Source organism: Corvus moneduloides, chromosome 3, assembly GCF_009650955.1.
Source record: "Corvus moneduloides isolate bCorMon1 chromosome 3, bCorMon1.pri, whole genome shotgun sequence".
NCBI lineage: Eukaryota > Metazoa > Chordata > Aves > Passeriformes > Corvidae > Corvus > Corvus moneduloides.
Window position 1 is genome coordinate 47,649,739 of NC_045478.1, and position 23,168 is coordinate 47,672,906.

At 36.5% G+C, this 23,168-nt stretch overlaps 1 protein-coding gene across 1 annotated transcript in view; it reads right to left on the reverse strand.

Annotated features, from left to right (window-relative positions):
- Positions 1-388: 388 nt before the first annotated feature.
- Positions 389-23,168, reverse strand: part of SEC63 (SEC63 homolog, protein translocation regulator) — a 59,525-nt gene continuing 36,745 nt past the window's right edge. The window contains 12 exon segments of the mRNA XM_032101400.1: positions 389-2,042; positions 2,609-2,713; positions 3,592-3,690; positions 7,666-7,767; positions 8,587-8,745; positions 9,621-9,779; positions 10,004-10,063; positions 11,708-11,790; positions 13,590-13,737; positions 15,531-15,685; positions 21,659-21,751; positions 22,903-23,035. Coding sequence (XP_031957291.1) covers positions 1,899-2,042; positions 2,609-2,713; positions 3,592-3,690; positions 7,666-7,767; positions 8,587-8,745; positions 9,621-9,779; positions 10,004-10,063; positions 11,708-11,790; positions 13,590-13,737; positions 15,531-15,685; positions 21,659-21,751; positions 22,903-23,035 — 1,440 coding nt within the window. The 3' untranslated portion in view covers positions 389-1,898.

A 23,168-nucleotide genomic window follows, 5' to 3' on the forward strand; every position in this document is an offset into this window, starting at 1 on the left:
ACTCTAATTATCAATTTTACCTCCTATCACCACTCCCCTACTTTTAACTACTGCAGACTTTCACTATGAGTTGTTCTGGCAGAACAATGTCATCTTAGCATTCAATTTGCCTACTTGCTTTAGAAAGAGTCACCAGACTCTTTATCATAATTTCTCTGATCAGTGCAGTATTTGGCTCAAAAGCCTACAGAATATAACTAGAGCTTCTGTGTTGTTATTTCTCTACTGTATTTTGCAAGTTAAAACTGGAGTTAAAAGGCATCAAGTGTACAAGCCATTTAATTTAAACCTAGCCTTCCTTCTTGAGTTTGAACACCTGACACTTGGTTTACAAGTTTTCTTCTGCACAATGCACTTCAGAAGTACTTTGAAAGATACCATAACCCCATTAGAACATCTTCAAATTTTATTTGCATCTATTGTAATTACAAAGAATATAACAATATAAATCTGCACTTAAAGTGACAACCCTTTCTAACAAACAAGGTCACAAATTACTGTGCACCTAATTCTGGCTTTGGGCAATTTTTATAGGATGGAAATTTTCCTGCATGAGAATTTGTCACATTTTACAGCATTGTATTTTCATAGCTCAATACACAGGAACAGAAATATGTCTATTCCTACTTGCAGAACACTCGTAAGTATTTCTGAGGTATAGAAATGCAACATTTCATCTGTTTTATTGAGAGGAGGAAAAGGAAGAATCCATCCATGGCTTTTGTCAAGTCTCACAGAATACACTAAGCCCTGATGCTCTCCTCCCTGACTTTCTTCTCGAATTAGACTTGATTATTTTTTCTTTAACAGGAGTAGGAACAGAATCACTGTCTTGTTTACAACCTTGCAGAAGACTGGGGTAGGAAAAAAACCCAAACCAACAACTTCAGACAAAGATGCACGCTATTACAAATGCAAACAGCCATCCAATTGTCCAGTTTATTGATGGGAATTCAAAACTGATACAAAACATGCCCTCTCTGCACGTTGTATTTTACCCTTAAAATGTTTCTGACGCTGTCAGGTAGATTCAGAATTAAGAATATACTTCGGCTTTCAGCATGTACCTTTTATAAAGGTATTACACAAAAGCCACTAACATAACATGTGGTCCCAAAATTACTTAGAGACATTCTGTTTATCAAAAGACTCAGATCTCCTGCTGATCTGATGAAATAAAGGCTTAAAAATGTTTTAAGCCATTAATAAGTATCTTATGGCAGAGTCAAGAAAGTTTATGATTTCCATTATAATCTCGGGCATAAAAAGGCAACAGTCCTAAAAAAGCAGCCCTCCAGAATATATGGAATGTGGCAATGGATGTGATGCCAATTCGTAATGATCAAGTTAAGTAAAACAGATTCTTAAAGCTATGAATGATGTGAGCAGTATCACAGCAAAATAGTTAATGAATACCACAGAACCAATCAAGTTTGAAAGTTGAGCAAATGTTGCTTCAATCAACAGAGATTTGTAATGTTAAATATACCAAAACATTTTCTAAAATAAATTCCTAATGCAGAAAAATTGATTGAAAGTTTGCTCCTAGCTAATAGTACCTTTTATTTAAATTGGACCCTAAACTGATCAGACAATACATAGCCCACACTTTCGGACATTTATAATAAAAAAGCTTTTATTTTCAATTGAAACAAATGCACCATCCTGCACTTTGAAGGCTATAATGAGCCATAAGCATATTCCAAGGTGTATCAACGATAACAGATTTGTTTCACCTCCACTGAGAAGTTACATAATGCACTCTTAATTGGTAAAGAAAATTTAAACTCAGCCTTCTCAAAGCTTCTGTACTGTGTTTCTTGGTTAATTGTACAAGTTCCACAGTCAGACCGAGAGCTTGCAGTGTGTGCAGATATTGTAGTCAATCAATAGTATGTTTAATCGTCATCTTCCTCCTCTTCCTCTTCCTCCTCAAAACTGTCTTCAAAGCCCTCACTGTCTTCCTGGTCCTCATCACCTTCTATTGCTGTATCCCATTGTGGGTGATTTTCTGGCACTGGTTTTGCTTCGTGAACTTCCAGCTGTAATTGGATAAGGAAAAAGAAGAGAGGGGAAAAACAGGTTACAGACAATAAACAGCAACTTGGGAAAACAAACAAATCCACACACCCAAAACAAACAAGCAAACCACAAAATAACAGTTAAAAAACCCAACCAAATAGCAAAACAAATCCCATCCCAATTCCCAAACCAAAAACAAAACCAGGAACTGCTTCCAGAAATAAGGCATGCCAGATTTTTCCCATTAACTGGATGAATCTAGGACTAAGGAAAGGCAATGAAATAGCAAGGCAAACCTCAAGGTATAAAAAGCCACAGCCAACCCATACTGCAGAAACTGAATAAACATTAGAAAAACATGAATTAAAATACACACACACGGGAATTATCACAAATTTTAGTCCCGTTTAATCCATTGTAAAACTACCACTACTGACATTAGGCAGAAACCACTTGCAAGTCCATCCTTCCCACTTGTTTTAAAATGAGGACAGGTTAATTCTTATAAACAGGACTTCTGGTTTTGTAATAACCATTTGGAGTAGCTTTTGATGTAATACAAATATATAACACAGTCAAACATCACCTTCAATGGTTTAATCTGGTCCAATCCCATATATGAATCCGATCTTAAATAAACCGTGTACTGATAGTTTCCAGGCTTGCCTGGTGCTGGGAACTTCAGCTCTACCTGCAAAAGAGATTTCATACTGTAAGTTCTTACTGCTTTCAAATGACACATTGAAACAAGTACCTGAGTCTTCCAATGAACAATAAACACTACTACAGAATAATAGAAAGTTTTCGTTTCTTACTAGGGACACTTCTTTGAAGATCTCTATGTAATAAAACACCTGCAGAAGAGAGTCACAATACCCAGACACAATACCTCCCACAAAAGCTGAATAATCACTGAGTCACTCAATCACTGATTTTTTTCCTGAATTAGGCCAAGTAAGTACATTAAGTACACAATTTCACCCTGCTGTATGCTAAACCTCAAAAACCCAAACAAGTTAAAATATTTAGTCTGCTAAAAGTATTATCTTAACTCTGCTGTTATTTGAAATTGAACATAATATCTAGTTTGGAAGAACAAATAGATTAGGTCCTAATTTTTCAGAAAAGTAGCAAGAAGAACACTGCCAAAGGTTACAGGTTCAGTAAAGTCCATAAGAGCCAAAGCTAATTAATTTGTAACAGTCTCTGCTGTACAGAAAGAAAACACTTAATATTTCTAATGATTTGAATAAATTCAGGAATTTCACTGTGTATGAATACTGGTTTTCATCATCTTTTGATATCAGGGGAAAAAAAAAAGCCAACATATTCCACAAAGAAACTTCAAAGTTGTCTTAAATTACTTTTTCTTTCTCCACTATCAATTTTCACAGTTAAAAGGAACTTCTCTACTTTTATCAGCAGAATAAAATTTGTTTTCCATCTTAAGAGATAAGTACAAAAAAAATTAAAATCGACATGTATTTGCATACCATAGACCATATTTGCATACCATACTTCAACGGAGTTCTGTAATACCCCAAAAAGAAAACACTCCAAGTACTTTACCTCTTCTTTATCTTTTAGTGTACAAACGTGATATGGCATACATATTAACATCTGCTCCTTCCGATCTGCAATATACAGCCACCACCATTCTTGCTTTTCCTTTCATAAAGGGAAAAAAAAAACAAAAGTAAAAAACCACCAGGATTACTGAAGTCATAGAAAAAGATGGTCTTTGTAATACAGACAGAAAGGAAAAGTTTGTGTCTGGTGGCTTTTTTAAACTCTTGGATGTGCATGAATAAAATACATGGTGTATACTGCACACTAAAAGCAAACAGGTTATCACAAGTGACTTCTGGTCTCCAAAGGCTTCATTCCATGTATTCAACTTAAGTTACCCCGTGGGACATGGAACCATCCTGAAGAATTGTGTCCACTAAGGATTAATGAGCAACTTAAAGATAAAACAACCTTAGGTCCTTCAACAGAAATCCAACCTGGATAAAAAGCTGAGCATATAAAGCAAGGAAAGTGTAAAGACAGATAAAGAACGCTTCACAGAAGAGTCTTTTTCAGGCAAGTATGCCCTGTCCCACTGCTCCCCCATCCCCCAGAAATTAAAATGACATTTGAACACACAGAGATTTCACTTCAAGGAAGTGACTCAGTATCAGTCAATATTGATTTATATTTGTAAAGGATGCCCAACAACTGTCCCCTATCACACACAGTTGGGAAGCAAATGCTGTTAACATACAGAATTTGAAGAATTTTTGTCTCTACTGGAAGAGTTAAAAGTTCAGTAGTTTTAGATTTTTTTAACACTGCAGAAGCCAGTGTTTGGTGATCTGAGATTTAAATCATGCATGTTTAAAAATTTAAAAAGCCAAATTAACTTCTTTTTTCTTTTGAAGTGACTAATTATTATGCTATCACAATCTCACTGAAATATTCAACTATTTACAACAGCAAAACACTCACACCAACAACTAAAAACACCAATTAGCACTCCTGAGTCCCATGACAGAGAAATGTAAAATTATCTGAACATGTTAAATGCCCATTTTGAAGTGTATAAAAGCAAAAGCATCACAGTGAAGCAACAGCATTCCCTTGTGTTTTTGGAACGGGCACAGAGAATAGGATAAAAACCTATTCATATACTATTTAGGACCAGAATGTGTAGAATTCTAAATCCTTTTTACAACTATTCCAAGTGATTTTCTTTAAGAAAAAACATCCCATGTGATTACAAGGCATAAGTTACTTTAAGTTTCCACAGTAAATATATTGTCAATCTTCTTGACAGCAGTAGCAAAGAATACTCTTATGCAGTCAAAGTGTTTATTTCGTAGCCAAGAGGCCTCTAGGAATAGAAAGATGAACAGTATAAATAGCACAGATGAACAAGAGCTACAGAAGCAAGATCCATTACAGAAATGTCTAATCACCATTTTAAGCCTATAAGGACTGTGACCATAATAAAAAGGACCTGCAGTTGTATCAATATGTCATTTTTGATTTTACCAAAACACTGTGCTGACTTACTATACATTGTTCTTAAAAAACAATAAAAATTCCTTGCCCTTGAGAGTGATGGAAACAGACAAAGATCAAAACCATCAAGTGGCTTTTCACAAAAGCTAGTAAAAATAACAGCCAAGTGGGGAAGCAATATCAGTGCTAATGATAATCACTGATCTAATGCTCAAAGGATGCTACAGAGTTAACTCTTTGGAAGTAAAGCTCCTGACCCCAAAGTGCCATCACTTTTTTACAGAAAGGACAATTGTGCAGGACTGTCATTTTCGTCTTGCTTATTGGGTGGAATTTAAAGTTTATGCCTGTGAGAATCTGGCAAACTAACAGGCAAGTGGGCAAAATGCCCTTTAACAGATGGGTGCAAGGTTTGGCATGCCAGGGAACCAGTATGTTCATGAAATTGGAACACCAAGGCCAGTTTCTACCTAAAAAATGTCAAAACTACAATCTGTGCAGTTTCTGGATCCATGGATGCAGGAGCAGAAGATAATTATTTAGGAACTTGCATACATTAAAGACATGTCTGGCAGAGCAATCAACTGCCCCAAAACTCGGATGAAACAGCATTAAGGCTGCCACCTGAGAACAGGTGTATTATGCTCAGCTACCCTCAAACATCTGTATATTCTGGAATACAGCATTTTATCTCTATTTTTGTATCTCTGAACTGGCCATGACCACAGTACAAATAATACTCTAAATAATAGATGGAACAAAACCAAACCAGAGTACAATGGATTTTGTTCTTCAGATGTAGCAGATCAACTCTATCTGAACATGCTCCAACCACAGCTACAGCACTAAATACAGCTGCATTCAACTTTTACGAAACCAGTGAAGAAAAGCTGGACAATTTACAACTGCAGTACCATGAGAGGATATGTGTGTATCTTTCAAGTTCAAGCATTCAGATCAGCCCTAGATTTCTTTTTAGCAGCAAGCTGTATTTAGGTTTTATCATAAAACCCATATGTAGCTTGGTTACACACAGCTGAAGCTTATGCAGCTTTATACAGAGTAAGTATAAGCAAAGTCTCTGAAGGGACCCTCACCTCAGTAAAAGAGAAATACAAATAGTCAGCACCCCTGAGGCACTGGGCATGGTGCTTATTGTCTGTGAGCTTCAACTGATGACCAAAGCCAGCTGCCTTCGCAGCAAGGAGGTATCAAGACTCCGCAGCACATGTGACATGATCTAAGGCAGTCAGAAGAGCAGAATGCCAGTACACCTTTCCATTTTATGCTGGTGTACTGCTGGAAGCTGTATTGAGAGATGGGAGCGCACTTAACTGTCAGGAAAATACAGCTTTAAGTGCAGCCATTACAAAGCTAGGTGTCAGCTAAGGCCTTCAGGAAGACAATTTATTTGCCCTCTGGGACCTTAGCAACAACTCCTGCTTCCCACAATTTGCTTTTTAATGCTGCTAGCAGGTAAAACAAGCAGGAACAATGTGATCACAAGCATGTGGACAGTGGAGTATGTTTGCACATGCAACAAGCTGTACAAGGTATAGACATAAAGAGCCCTGGGGATTGAGAAGAAGGAGCAAATATACACAGCACCTTCCTTTTTAAGTCATGCTTTACTCTTCTTTCCCACCTTAGTTGTCTTCTTTAAACCATAAGAGAAAGAACAAGCCTTGCATCCCACCCCCCTTATTGGAGATAGACAACAACAGAGAAGAGATCCTAGATTAGTTCCTTAGACTGCAAGGAAGCAAAGGAAACCTCTGAACCATTGGCCAGGAAAGAAAACGTGGCCAAATACTCCTTCCTCCTAGTTCCAATCTGGTCACCCCCAAGGACTTAACTTATTTGCTCAGAACACAAACCCTCCACTTGGACAAATCCCATCTTTTTCATAGTTCCACTGCTGTTACAGAGTTCTCAGACAACTACTGAGTGGCTAGCTGCTAATGCAAGTAAAAACTGGTATCTCAGAACATACTTTCAACACCAAAGGCTGCTGTAAAGACACCTCAGCCCATACTGAGTCACCACTCTCAAATACATCCCTTCCCCTGATACTCATCCACATCTGAACTTATATTTTCGAGCTCTATAGCAAAGACTGTTCCACAGCTGGCTTCTGCCACTTCCAGACTATGCTGTGGTGTAAAGAGACAGCTTTGCCAACCAACCCCATCTTCCACAGCTGCACACTGTGCAGCCACCACACTGCTGTGTTCAGAAGTCAGCCAGCAAGCCAAAACTATCCGCTGATCCAAATGAGTCTCAAACTCTCCGGTCGTTACTCATAACACAGGAGGGGTCAGGACCTCCCCCAGTCACAGGCACTTGGAGTTAGATGTAGAGTTAAAAACACCCCAACATTTCACCTTACGTTTTATACAGGTTTGCAAGTCTCTGGGAACTGGGTAGAAAAAATAATGAAGAAAAAGCTTTTAGAAAAGTATCTGAAAGTGTTTAATTTTGTAAGTTAAGACTTTATAAAATTAATACTAGATCTTTTTTCCAAGCATGAAGCTTTTTAAAAAGCCCAATATTTACAGTAAAAATACAAAAAGATCAATTAATTTATATTATTATTAATTTTCGTGTTTCACAACTGTAATGTTTTTTATTACTGACCTCAGGAAAAAAAAGACTGTAAACAGGATGTGTTATCTTTGACTTCGTTTCAAGAAGGGCTCGTTCCTTTCTCTGTATACTTTGCTGTAATTCTTGCCACTCCTGTCAAAGATAAGGTTAAAGAATTACTGTGCACTAACCATCTTTTGCATTAAAGACAGAAAATGGGCCATGAAAATGGAACATGTGACAAGTTCTTGTGCAATACTAAACATCATAAAGGGAAAAAGCAGATCCGTGGGGCTCACACACATTCTTCAAAACTCAATTCTGCAGCACTACCTATAAACACTCTCTATCTCAGCCATAAGAGTCCTAATTACAAGTTTGATGATTCCTTTCCCATCAGGAGCTTAATCTCACCCTGTATGGGCCATTCAGCTGTCACTCAAGTCTTGTACTGAAAGACCTGTGGTGCAGAAATCATCTACCACCACGGTGTTTCACTCTCAATTACTATTACGGTTTCAAACAACTAACTTGACAGTTACTAGAGTTCAGTAAGCACCTGTGCAAACAGTTTGCTCAACTACTGCATGCTTAGTATGCATTATGCAGCATGCAAAAGCCACTGCCTGTAAAGAACACATTTCAAGGGAGAGACTTTAAGTCACAAATCTGCAGCAGCTAGTAATCAAATTAAGCTGAAAGAAATATTGCAGTTTTCTCCTGAAGTTCAGCCATTTTTCTCATGTCATTTCTAAGTTTTCCGACTATGCTGCAAAAATCTTCGCTACTCACTCTGAAACAAACTTGCAATGACAAAGCTCTTATACCAGAATGAGGTCTGAAAACCTCTGGAGAATTGATATTACTACTTCATCCTAGTGTTGCCTAGCCTGAGGGGATGCTAGAGGATTAAAATGCATTTTCTCTCAACCCCAAAGGCAACATTACCCTTCAAGAAAAAGTAAGGCTTACAGCTTCATCATCTTTGTTTTGCTTCTCATCTTGCTCTCGGTCAGAGTCTCTGTCGCTTCCATCATCTTTTTCACTTTGAGAGTCCCTGTTTGTTTCTTCTTCTTCGGATTCACTTCCTTTATCCGAGACCTCCTCCTCCTCTTCCTTCACAACAACTTCCTAATGGGAAAGAAAAAAAAAACCCAACACCTCTAACTTAGTTTGTCTGCATTACTGTAGTACGCAGAATTCAGAGCACCTGCCTTAAGGTCGCACGATCTACAGTCTTCTTGTGTCACAGAGTTATGTCTGCAGTTAAGATTAATCCTTTTCACCTCATTTGCTAAGAGAAGGAAGGAAGCAACTTTCCTTCTCCATATGGCACTTGCAACAGGAATAGGAAAAAACAGTATTTGATTCCCAGATTGGATGCCCCATCCCTGCAAGTGTTCAAGGCCAGACTGGATGCGCCCTGGGCAAACTGATCTAGTGAGTGGCATCGCTGCCCATGGCAGAGGGGCTGGAACGAAATGATCTTTAACGAATGATCTTTCAACCCAAATCATTCTATGACTCTGGAACTGCATTTCATAAAGTCTTACGAAAATCACAGAGAACTTAAGAAAGTACCTACAACACAGCCCATGAGGTGGAGAAAACACCATAAAGTGGGAGCATAAAGTTACTAAAGATACTTAATTTATCACAAGAAAGTCTCATTTTGGTTTTTATCTTCAAAGAAAAAGCAGAACTTACAGAACAATTCACCTCCCAGAAGGCAGCATAACAAGAACTAATAATAAGAAGGGACTATAAAGCCAAATTTCTAAAAGAGTTGAGCAACTTTCAGCAGGTCACTGCAAATGTTACCATGGTGGCTCCCTGATTACTTCACCGGAAATTTTTAAATGTAAAGAAAACAAATGCTATTTTAGAAGACACACTTCACAAAAGCATAAACTGAAATGTAAGACACAGATACAAACCCCCCCCCCCATGAGATTACAAGTGATAAACTGAATAAAATTATAAATATCATTGAATCTATGAGCTACCCCATTAGCTTGTTTTTGCTTCTGCTGTTTTGGTGGTTGTAATGAAGGTGGCACAGGTTTCTTTTTCAATGGCTTCTTCTTCTTTGATTTTGAAGCTTTCTTGGTTCCTTTATTCTTCTGTTGCCATCCTTTGCTCTTAACTTTGCTGGCATCTCCTTGCTGCAGGAAAGCAGTATTAAAATATTTATTCTGTTCATAAAATTTCAGTCATTCAACTGTACTTTAAGCATTTTAAGCTGAGAACCAAAATTAGAAAGCACAGCTCAAAGGACACTTCAGTAGGCATTTCTGAAAAAAATACTTGAGAAGTGCACAATTAGTAATTCAAGATGTGAAAGAAAGGTCTCTTTAATTAGCAAGAGGAACATTCACTCTTCACTTACCCCATCTTCTGTTGGTTGCTCTTCTGCTGCACATATAGACTGTTCCTTTTCAAACACATCCTGGTTAGAGAAAGATGTGAAAACTACTAATGCATCTCTGTACCAAAAGAGCAAATTATTATTTCATATTTGAACTTAAACTAAATCACCTTGATCAGGTCTGAATATTTCACTCATTATAGCAAATTCTTTTATCAGTGACAGACACAACAGGGGATTAACAGATCAAAATTAAACACTTTCAAACATTTGGTCTCAGATTTTTCCATCTCTAGTACTACAAAGAAATTTAGTAGCAACATGTCATCTTGTTCCTAAGAATCTACTTGTTTTATAAAGCACAGAAATCCTGTATCACAAAAGCAAGCAGTAGTAAAATGCTAATTCTGTTCCAGTTGTCAGAGCATTAAAAACTTCAACAGCTGCTCTGTTACTCAGGGACACAGAACAACAAATCAAACCAGAAATGTGAAACGTTAGGACACAACACAATGTTAGGATTCTGTAAAATAGAACATCTCTATGTAAATGGAATTTTTAATGCATTTCTTTCTTCAAAATATACTATATGCCATTAAAAAAAACCCACCCAAACAAAACAGTCACAAGGAGCTGTCTTACATAAAGAGGGCAAATAGGAAATACCACCACAAAAAAAGTGCATCATACAAAAGGCTAGCTCTAGTTTTACAGTCATGTGTTTCTATGCCAGACTGCCCAGTGGAGGTCACAGGAAACACCTTAAATGAATTTTCTATATGCTGTTAGACATTTTAGTTTCTAAGTACAGTTCAATAACCTCACAATTTCAGTTTCCTTCATTTTGCAATTCCAGCATATTGATACAGTGCTTTACTTTCTACCTACTGCACCTTCAGCTACCACAGCATGAGCACATGGAGCTTGTATATACGACTTTCTGCTCAACTGGCTTCAATAGTCTGATCTCCCCTGTAATACTTAGGCTTGTGTGCCTTACCTTAGAGGTGTAATTCAGACCTTCTGTTTAATTAGACAATTATGTCATGAGTACACATGCAAAAATTGACACTGTAGTCTTTGACATATCAAAGTTTGTTTAGGTTCTGTGTATTAAGGTTTTTTGTTCAAAGAAAGCCATTACTGCATTTTAAGCTAGAAAATAAGCACAAATTAGAAGTTTAACTACTAGGGTGTAGTATTGTTTTGGTTATGCCACATGCTTTCCTACTCAGCAGTCCACTTTCTTCATGTGACACTGGGTGTACCTACCTTTATATTAAGTTATACATATTCTGCATTCTGCTGGGACTGTGCTTCTTTCATAGAAGTGGCCTAGAACACCCAGGAGATTTGTAAACATTATGAGCCCACATAAAGTGAAATCAAGCACTGTCCTGAGGACTTGAGTGAATATTTTATTTTAGTTCAAGAACCAAGTTTCTGAACGTCTCTTTTCCTGTTGTTTACAAACCTCAGAGCAGTATCACTTGACATATTCTGTTACTGTTCCCTAGACAACTGCAATGGGTCAGACTGAACTTTGGTTTTATTCCAGGAAAACCTTCTCATTCCAAAACAAAACCATAAGAATGGATTAAGAGCACAAGTTCTCAATTGATCAAATCTTAACCTTACAGTTACGTTTACAAAACAACCAGAAATGCCTGTTTACTACTATATACATGCAGTTACCATGAAAGAACAAGTATTCTTAATACTTACTGCCATGGTCTGTCTTGTTAGTGTGACCAGAACAGTGACAAGAGAACCTACTGTAATGTTGTTGCTGTCTTCATCATCCAAAACTAGTGCAAAAGAAAAGCAACACATCTATTAGACTTCTTTAAAGCCTTTTCTCCATTAACACATTGCTTCTGCTACTTCTAAATGTAAGCATTCAAATTCCAGAATTTTTAACAAAAAATAATCTCAAAGTATTATTTAATAAGTCTCTTACAACTTCAAATATACTATCAGAACGAGGGCTGGTAATTCAGCAACCTATAAAACCGCAACATTGAGTTGAAATTTTAATTGCATGAAAGTTAGAAAATTCAAAGTTATAGCTGCTGTGGGAACCATAACCCTGTAATACCATGCATTATATATTAAAGCATTAAACTTCAGAAACATGAAATACCACACATGACCAGAGGGACCCTGTTATATTTGTTTTGGGAATAATAATTTTCATTTTCCTGACTTTCATATGATTAACAACTCATTTTCAATGCCACATTAACAATCATGCATTTAATTATTTTTTAAGGAGAAGGCAAAGAAAAATAAAAGAATAGCAATGATTAGTTTAACTAAAACATCAAACAAACCCCACAGGAGAGCCACTGAGGAGTTTATACCTCCAACCTATAAACTGGAGAATGTCTCAGGTAGGAGAGGAACAGAGTTATGTCCCAGTGTAGACATTTTATTTATTCCCCTCCAGTCCCTCTCTGAGGAAGCAGTTTTACTATTCACTAGTCTTACATATATATTTTATATAATGGCAATACTGAGCTAAACAGAAAAGCATATGCACGGTTTAATCCTCCACACCACACTTGAGTGCAGCTGTGTGACAAATAAAGACTGGAGGCTGGAAATAGTTGTTTGCCAAAATATGGGGAGGTACTCCAAGACTGAATTTTAAGCAGATTAACAAGACTATATACAATCCTATACTACAATAACAAAGTCCTCTGTTTATTTGTTAAAAAAAAAACAAACACCAAAACCAACATAAATAACATTTAGAAACACCAAGATTAGCAAACATTTGCTTCCTTAACAGATATTTCCTCTAACACTTGCTTCTCACAGGGGACTACACATAAGCCAAATTACAATCAGGCTACCGAAACAAAGCAGATCACATTTTGAATGCGATCACTGCTATCACAATGACAATATAAACTAGAAACAAGAATTAGAACAACCTTTCAAATATCACACATTTACTAGCACTGTTCTTCTACAAACAAAAGGAGACCACAGAACCAATTCACTTCCCACTGCAAGGCTGTCTAACAGGAACTGCTTAACAATATACCTAATTTTCAGAGACGAAGACCATTATACATTCATTGAAATGGTGCACACAAAAGGTAGCTAAGCATAGCTCAGACAAATTCTGCCAGATATAAAAACTATACAAGAATTATCACAAAGGAACTCATGAATATTTAGTCATCAGGATCTCCAACTCAAAAATCTCACAAAGGACTCTACATGCTGAAAAAGGCTGAGCGTAAATTCTAGAATAAGCGTAACTGTTTAAGACAGCTAATAAAAGTGGTATTTCAACAGAAATTCCACATTGCTCATGAAATATTAAAATCAAAAGACGAAATACCAGATAAGCTCCTGTATGAGAAACTACTGCTGGCTTGGGAATCCATGGAATGTTTCAATGTACTTTATCTCCTCAGACTGTAACTCTCATGTACAAGACCCCACCACTCCAAAGAAGTATGCAATTTCCAGGCCACATAAATACATAAATAGCAATGAGTTGTGTTTCAGCATCCTCCAAAAGCTTACTGCCAGCAGACTATTAAAATGTCAGAAGAGTGACATACACAGAACAAAAGGACTTCCCACTCACCCTGTGGTTTTATATCCATAGTGACATATGGAAAGCTGCCAAGGACAGCCATAACTTCTTCATATTTCTTATCTTCTAGGAAGTGCAATAAATTGCGACGATCTGAGCCTTTCAAACTCACCAAATCCTGAATAGTTTTGATTTTATACTGAAATAAAAAAAGAAGAAAGGAAGCCATGTGGTAGCACAGAACATAGTCCACAAATAAACTCTTAATAATGCATCATTGGTGTCCCCACATGTTACTAATACATACACACCATTACATTTGTTCCTGTTAAAAACCCCACGCTTTGGGAAACTAGCAAGCGTATGTTTTGAGAAACAATAAACCAAAGAGGTTGCACTCAAACCTACTCAACAGCACTGCTTTGAACATTGGTGTGTTCCTTAGTATGTCACCCCTTAGAAATGGTACTTTATAGTTTCTTACAAATTTGTTATTTCAGCCAAGTTTTCCAAGAAGTTGAGCCAAGAAATCTTCCTGGTAGGGTTTTTGTTTAGATAGAGTACTTCAGTGCTATGAGACTTCCATTAGCAGAAACAACCAAATACGAGTTTAGGGATTTTTTTTGTACTGAATTGCAAACAAATCTAAATCCACTCATTTTAAGATTTGCAGAGCAGAGCTAAAAGGATAAAACAAACAGATTTGAATACTTGATTACCTCAGCATTATAAATGCATGTACTTTATTAAAAACAATTTCATGCATCCACGTAGACTGATCATACTGCCAGTCTAGGGCACTGTATTTTTGAAGAACTCAATGCATGTGAATCCTGTACAAATTAGCCTAAAAAACTGGTTTCTTCCCTCTTTTATAGCAAAGAGAGGTGGGATTATATCATAGCCAAATTCTTCAGTTTTCTACTTAGTGACAACGCACATGACAAAAAATACATTTAAAATTCCTTATTTTCTCATATGTTCCCTGTAGTTTAAGACTGGATTTTAAAAGTCTTTAATGATACCTGTAAGAGACTCTTTTACTTTATCCAAAGGATATGACCACTTGAATATTTCATGAACTAGCATCTTCTAGAATGTTTATTCTTAGTCTTCACACTAACATAGGAGCATTTAAACACCCCCTAAGGCTGTAGTTAAAGCTAACAAAATTGCCATCAGATAAAAATAGTATTTTCAAGATTGATCCATATTAACCACTATAATAGAACTAGCAGAAAAGTCAACAGCTTCCAGTAGAAGGAAATGCTGTTTCTAACCAGGCACTCCCAGAAGATACACTAGACTCGAACGAACAAGCAGGTTTGAATACAAAGACAGCTGGTGAAACAGAATGAAGAAACACATGCAGGTATTCAGACAAGACTACTCTTTTTTGTCCCTAAAGTCTACAGATACCATCACTTACCCGACTACAGTTACGTAGCAAAAGCTTTGTAAGACACAGCCTTTCACACAAAGGATCACAAAACCTGAAATGCTTCCCATAGTAACTGATTATTTTTTTTCTTTTATGAACTCCTCTGTGTAAGCTTCCAAAATATATTTTCTATCAAAGTAGATTAAGAACCATGTAAAGCCAAACAACCCTCCCCCACCCCCCCTTCCCCAAAAAGAAAGTCCCAATAGGATATTCCCCACACATTCTGGAAGAATATTAAATAGTAGATAGTACATTGTAATAGGAAAGAAACTGTTCCTATTGTTTGTTAAGTCAACACAGAATGATCTTTTACACTTATTTACACTTACCAGATCTCTGATCTTAATCCCCACCTCCTAACTGAGATGGACTTTAAAGAAACCAAAAGTAGAGAGAACACCTAGGAGTATTGTATTGAATTCCTGAAAAATAAATCTATTTTTATTCTCTTAGTTAATTCATGACCTTGCTTCCTTAGCCGCAGATAGGTAAAAGAAGTAGCAGACAGCATTTTAAGAGGTTACCCAGTATCATTTGTATTTTTATACCTTTTTATGATTGGAAACTCTCCTAAGATTGTCCTCTTCAATGTGAGGCAGCTGTAACAGGGGACACTTGAACTGCTGAAGTCCCTGGACTGTCATCTGGGAAAGCTTCATGCAATTTTCCAAAGATCCCAAAGATGGAGCACGGAACTCCCTTTCTTGGGGAGAATGAAACAAAACACATAATTTTTAATTTTTTTTTCTTTATACTTTTCCAATGTATACTTGTATTACAGAAAACCTTATTTCCAGTCCACAAAGCAAAAGAAAGAGACATCTTTAAATGCTCAGTATAATTAACTGGGCAGCCTTTTTGCTCTCACTCCAGCCACACAGACCAGCAGACATTTTCTTCCCTCTATTTAGGATGTCACAGCTGAACACTAAGGGAGACTTCCATCTAACATTGCCTCAGGGAACAACAACTGCACAATGTATCTATGTAATTATTATAGACAAAAACTCCAATTCAGTTTTAAAAATGCAGCATCAAAACAAACAAAATTTGTATGCTTTATGTATGTGTGTGTGTCTGTATAACGTGTTTAGCTTATCATTTAATATAGTTTATCATTAAACATTAATCTTTTACAACATAATACATTATTTATAATATTTTCATCTTGAGAAATGAACATACTAGGTAGGAGCCTATCACATGCAAGAAAAAACTATATTTATAATTGAAGCTAAGCAGACCATATTATGTTAGAAGGCAGTAAGAAGAGCTGTAAAAATACGAAATGCATGACTTTTATAAATAAACTTAATGGTTAAAAGGGGTGTCTGGGCAAACACCTATTTGACTTTTCTTTTAGAAATTGCCTACAATTCTTTTCATATTTTAAAGTGCAAAAAGGCCTACACTCTCATAATTAAAATGATTATAAGGAGAAAAAGTCTTAGCCAGAACAGAGCAAAAGGAAAAAAAAAAACCAAAAAACCCCACTTAGTAATTTAATACTCATCACATCTGCAAAGAAATGAAAAAGCAAAGCAGACACAAACTGCAACATAAACTGCAACATAATGTTGACAACCATTCATTCATAAATAAAACTTCTCATAAACCCTGTTTAGAGAACTCATTTCAGAATTCCCCTGCAGCTCAAGAGCTGCTGCAAGTCCAGAACTGGCAATGCTTTACCATGAAACAAAAAAATAAGTTCAGATCCTCTTCAAAGAGCCAAAAGGAACTTAAGTTACTTAAATCTTTTTCTGAACTTATATGTGGCACATCAAAGAACTGAAGGCCATTTTCAACAGGTATTATGGAAGGCACCTGCAATTTATGATGCCTGCTACTTCATTTAAGAATCCCTATGCTTTCTCCTACACTTTAAAATCTTTTCTGAGAAACAATCAGCCTTTGACTACCTTGACTGTAACAGGTATATTCTGCACATAAACATATAAATGTGCGAACACAAGTATCTTTGGGTACATACACAGATACATATGTATACAAATATGTGTATTTGGGACACTACAACAGGGGCACAGAGGTATCTCTCAAGAGATTGATTAGACCAGTGGTCAGAAGGACTGTGGCCACTCTGCTAGGGCTGCGTGACCCAGCTGACCACGCTGTCAAGGCAGTGAGAGATGCAGAGAAAAGCAGGATTGCTTACACCTGGGTGAGAAGGCAGACAGGCTATAACCTGCACCTGAACAAAAGGGTACAAAGCTACAACTGCTAAACACTTACCTTGCATTTTGATAAAAAGCAAGTTTAAATTAATTTTAGAACATTTAACAGAGGAAATATGAAAAGGTAGTAAGTTTGACCAAAAAAAACCCCCCACGAATTTGGTGTTTCAGTATGTTTTGCTGCTTCCTTTACACCACTCACTATCTTGCTGCAAATTTCTAAGCAGCTATGAGGGCATATTAACTGCACATGAAAGATCACTCTTCCCTCTGCTTCACCTGCCCCTTTCCCCTTCAAATTGTCTGTTTCTTCACTAATTACACCAAGCTATAAATACCATCAGCTATCAAATCAAATTACATGGGAGGACATGTGACAATTATATGCAATGCAAGAGAATATAGCACACAAATGGAACTACCTGGCTAGACAGGTAACTAAGAAAGATGTAACTTCAACCTTTAAAGAAAAAGTAGTAATGGAAAGATTAATGTCCCAACCAAATAACACCACATTTACTTTCCATTTCACCCAGCTTCCACCTCCTCTGTAATTTTCTTGGCTGCTGCTGCTAAGCAAAGTCACAGGATTTTTTTAAGTTAAAAAAACACACTGCAAACCAAGTCAATAAAGAATCCTAAATAATCTCTGACAAACTGACTTTTGCAGGAAATTCATCTAGAGCTTTGAGACCACAGAGCACTAGTGAGAATAGAAAATAACACAGAGCACTAGTGAGAATAGAAATATTCTCTTTCTTGAAGGATTGACTCATCATCTATATGACAGTAGAAAATATTTTAAAGTGGAAAGTATTATTTTGGTTTCCTGAAAAGAACACAGGGTCTTTGTACTCCCTGAGACTGGACCTGAGGACAGCATAGCTTTTAACATCCTCCAAATGCCCCACCATAAAATTAATGTCATTGCTGTACCTATTTTGACAGCTTCTGATTGTCAAATTGCACAATACAAGATGACCTCTAATCTAAGGTTATAAAATTGACCAAAAATACAGAATCATAAAATGCTTTGCATTGACCTCAAATATCATCTAGTTCCAACCCCCTGCCCTAGGTAGGGGACACCTCCCATAGATCAGGTTGCTCAAAGCCTCATTCAACCCAGCCCTGAACACTTCCAAGGATGGGGCATCCACAGCTTCTCTGGGAAACCTGTTCCAGTGCCTCCCCACCCTCACCAGCAAAGAATTTCTTATCTAAACCCACCCTCTTTCAGTTTAAACCCAACATATGACATTTAAGTAGTCAATCACAAATTTAAATGCAAATTTTAGTTGCTTGTGAAGGACTGGCATATACCTAGGTCAAGCCACAACCTCTTCATTACACTGCAGCTTCCAACCTGAATTAAGGAATGTGCTTTGACTGGGACAGCTGAACTGACGCCAGCTTCTGGAGACACTTACTGGAGCCCATTCATGTTTTGGCAGCAAAACTTCACTTGGCAAGGCACCTATCTACTTATCATACTTAAGGATGATCTCAAGGAAGCCATGAAAATAATTTATACTTGCTGGTTCTCAGGTATCAGTTAAATTGCCACAAAAAAATGGATGCAAGCAAGGGATGGCACAAAGCAAAGCTAAGTGCCAAGATTGTGAAGATTCATCCCAAGTATCTCTCTTCAAAAGACCTGATTACAAGGTGAGCATGAATTGCTGTAGACATTAAGCTTATAATGATGCCTTTTCCTAGTCTTAAAATCAAGACTCAAACACGGTTAGAAGGGAAAAAGGGATTTTACCTTGGTATTTATTTTAAGGATCCTTAGGTGCACACGTCCAGGTCGAATGCACCTTAATGCACCCTGCAATGCACACCCCCAAAAAATCTGGTCTAACATTACAGGTTTTACTAATTAGCATCTCTATCAAAAATTCTCCAAGGAGAGGCTCGAGTGAGCCCCCCTCCCCAAGAACCTTCTCCTGGATGGTTCTGTCTTAGTTTACAAAATGTGTTTTGGAGAGGACCTTGGGGTCTGGGGGCATTTTGATCCTTAACTACGAAGCTTCTAAAATGTTTAGTCTCTTAACTTGACAAACAAGTCTAAGAATGTAGGCTAAAAACACTAAGAATACAGAAGTTGTAAAAAAGTATAAAAGGGGTATAAAAGAAAAGGCAAAAAAATCCTCATGGCATCAATAATAATAACAAAAACATTTCAGAATATTTGAAAGGCATAAATGCAGCACAAAATGAGCTTCTCATCCCACCATCAATTCAGGTTTCACAAAGTACAATTTGTCCCCAAAATATTTCTTTAGATAGTATTAACACATGCCATCACCTTTGTACTTTCACAGATCAGGACTGCTGAAAATCTATGACTAATTATAGCATGTGATCATTTTAATTACTGTGTCAAGGTTGATTTAAGTGAAAATTAACCCCAAAACCAACGGCAGTTAAGTTTTAAGGCACTTAAAATTATGGTGACAAATACAAACTTAAGCAAAGCAATCTCTCAAAATTCTCAATACCTAACTTCAATTTCATTCATCTTAAAAAAACGTAACACAAAACCAAACCAATGCCAGCTTTAAAATTTCCAGTTGTTTCCCAGGGTGAGACAGTTCTCTCTACATGCAGTCATCAAAAACAGGGTCAATGCATTACATTTGCTAAGCAGTAAGTAGTAAAAGCAGTGACTCCACTTTAGACCAAAGATCAAAATTCTGAAACTGTTTACCTTGAAATCCCCAGTTTCATTATTGTTGGCTGTTAATGGGCAACTGTTGGGTACCACCTTCTCTTTAATACCATGTGCTCAGAGCACTGGCACAGAAGCAAGAGGAAATGTTTGGTTGTTTGGTACAAATTTCTGGGTACTGCCACTTTCAAACTTTGGAAAATAGTTTTGAGAAAAGCTGTTAGAGAAATACCAGACAACTCCCCAACTATACCTATGATACATACCTACTTTTTTTCCAAATCTAGGGAAATAATTTCTACTGTACATAATGACAGCTATAAATTCCCTTCCGCTTTCACGAAATGATTTGAGGCTGGAAGAGATAATGACAATCTCTGGAAATTGTTAGTAGTAGAGCTTGTTCAGATTTGGTTTATAAATAACCATTTCACATGCTAACGGAAAATTAGTTTACACCACTGTATTTCAAAATACTGTTTCCTTTTTTTTAGTTTTAATTTAAGCTAAAATCTAAATTTTCTGGAACTTCAAAGCAATTTATTGAGAATACTACATCTATAAATAATCATTTTACTGTCAAATTAAGAAAGTATCTCTCTATATTCAGAACTAGAGAAGAAGAATACAGCTTCCTGAAGGTCATTTAAGTTGCAAAGTATATTATGCACTCTGTTCCATATCCTATTTCAGCTTTTACAAGAAGAACTATAGATGTTCCTCATTTTTCAAAGATTTCCGGTTCTGTTGAATAAAAAAATCTTCTGCCTGTATTATTTTGGTTTCATTATGCACAAGAGAAAACAACTATTTGTTAGTTGACTAATACATACATAGACCATCTTAAAAGGTATTTTTCAGAGCCTTGAACTATTTTACAGTATCTCAGAGGTTCAGGTATTTTTTATAAAATACTATCCAAATTTTAAAAATCTAAGCTAGCACACAACATCCTTATCTGCTTATATCCCCTCTCACACTTTATTTTGTTATGTAGCACAATTTCCAGCACCACTTGCAACAGTTCTGGGAAGTACCTTTCCCAAAACCATTCTTACTAGGAGGTTATCAGTGGTCATTAAAGGAGTTTTGGCCTAGTAAAGATCAAACAGTAAGTATTGTTCGATAGCAAAAAAATGGTCACCAGTTTGACATAAAAACATGCCTTGACCATGTTTGGTGCAATAAATGAATGATATCCAAGTCTTTGCTTCCTTACACTGCAAGGAAGCATCTTCTGAGTAATTGCCTTTTTACAGTGAAAAGATAAAAGCTTAAATATTATATTTCAATTAAATTATAATTTCTATGGCAATTACAGCTAAGCACCTGCCCCTACAAGTTCAGAATAAAACCACACAGCAGGCTGAAGAGCATAGCAATATGAGCAACATACAAAGAAATAATGGCAAAGAAATGATCTAAAGAACAAGAGGCACTCATAAGAGGAGAGAAAAAACTGTAAAAGTGCAAATGGAAAGAACACAAGTCTTATACTAAATGCCTTGCTACTGAAAATGAATCACATCTTCAAGAAAAGGTTTTCAAATGCAGTTAAGGAGAAATTTTAATTGCAAAAAATTACAAGCAGTACACACATACCCAGGATTTCAGAGCAGAGCCTGGCAGCAGCAGCATTTCAATCCTCAAAGCAGAGAACTCTCTCATTACAGTAAAAAGAGCAAAAGTGCATTTAGGCATTTCTAAATATCACAGGTTAAGTTTCCCACAAGAATCAAAGACTTTATGAAGTATCACAATGAAGAAACATATTTACTGGGTTTAATTATACAGTTTCTTTTCTTACCTTCCCTGCTTCGAGCCATTATTATTAGCTGGCAGATCACATTAATCATTTCTTGAAGTAGTGCAGGACTCTTCTTGAGGATAAACTGCTGATCTGCAAGATATAACTGGCTGCAATTATGCTGTACTACTTCTAGGAAAAACAATCAGGACAGTTTCACATGAACTGGACCATTAAATGGCATGGTCTTCACTTCTATTCATTCTTGTATTACCAAAAACACCACTTTAGTAACATTCCTTAAAAAAAAAAAAACAGGTAAATGCAAGTTCTAAGAGGAAACAAATTTTGTACACCAGCTTCCACACCAAATGAAGCAACACTTATTAGCTCCATCTAAAAAGAAGCAACAGGATGGCATAGACAATTTATCAGCCATATTAATATTGCATGAATTCTTTAGGTAATCACAGGTTAAAACCAGAATTCTTAATTTTAAGTGAATCACCAGTTCTGCAAAAAACATTATTTGTAAAGTACCAACTTCTTTTGAATGCAGTTCTGTGAAGTTCTAAATACTAACAGTAACTAAGTAAAGATGAGACATTTTTTCATTACTTTTTAAAACGGATTGTTTTTCTTTTGAAAGAAAGTGAAAAATTTGAAGCAAAGCATCTTCCCTGGTTTGTTGTTTTTTGGTTTTTTGGGTTTTTTTTTAATTTCCATTAAAATGTAGACCATCTCAACTTGGTGGTCAGCCTAAAACTATGTCTTTCATGACTGAAACTTAAGAAATGCATTTAGAAACATTTTGGTTTGAATATTTACAAGTATGAAAAATCCCAAAACACAAACTGAAGCTCACAGGTAACTGATATTTAAAGTTCTAATCTTGTCATCTTTACTTCACATACTGGGCTAAAAACCTCCAAAAATAAATACACATGGAAATGCTATAGAGAGCAGCATTATGCTGATCTTGGATTTCTTTGCTCTGAAAAGCAAATATACTTCACGTTTAACTTTTTATTCTATTACAAAGACCAAAAACAATTTATCTAAGCCATATCTGCAGCCGAAAGCATTAAAAAGTAAAATATCAGTATTGCAGGGCTGTCAGGAGAGCAAGTAAATGCTAAGTAAATGTTCTAAAGGGTCATTAAAGTTGAAAAACTAAGCAGCCTGAATAGAGACTATTGAGCAGAGATCCATTCAACTCCTTATAGGACAAGAATCAAAAGCAGTGTAGCATGCAGCATCTTGCTCTGTTCCCAGTAATATCCGATTAGGGGAGAAGCCACTACCTTCTTCAAGGACCTCAGGAACTTGCACCCGGGCAAGATGAGTCAACAGCAGAACTCTGGCTTTCAGACTGTAAGGGCAGGTGAGAGGAGGCTCATTCTTCTTTAAATTTATGCCACCAATTTCTCTGATTAGCTAAAATAAAATAGTTAAAACACAAACAGTTATTTTGTTGCTAAAGACAAGCAAATACAGGAGAACAGTTCACAAGGGAAAAAAAAGTGTGTTCACAAAAGGAAGAGTTTAAGTAACTTTTCCTTGGAAATTT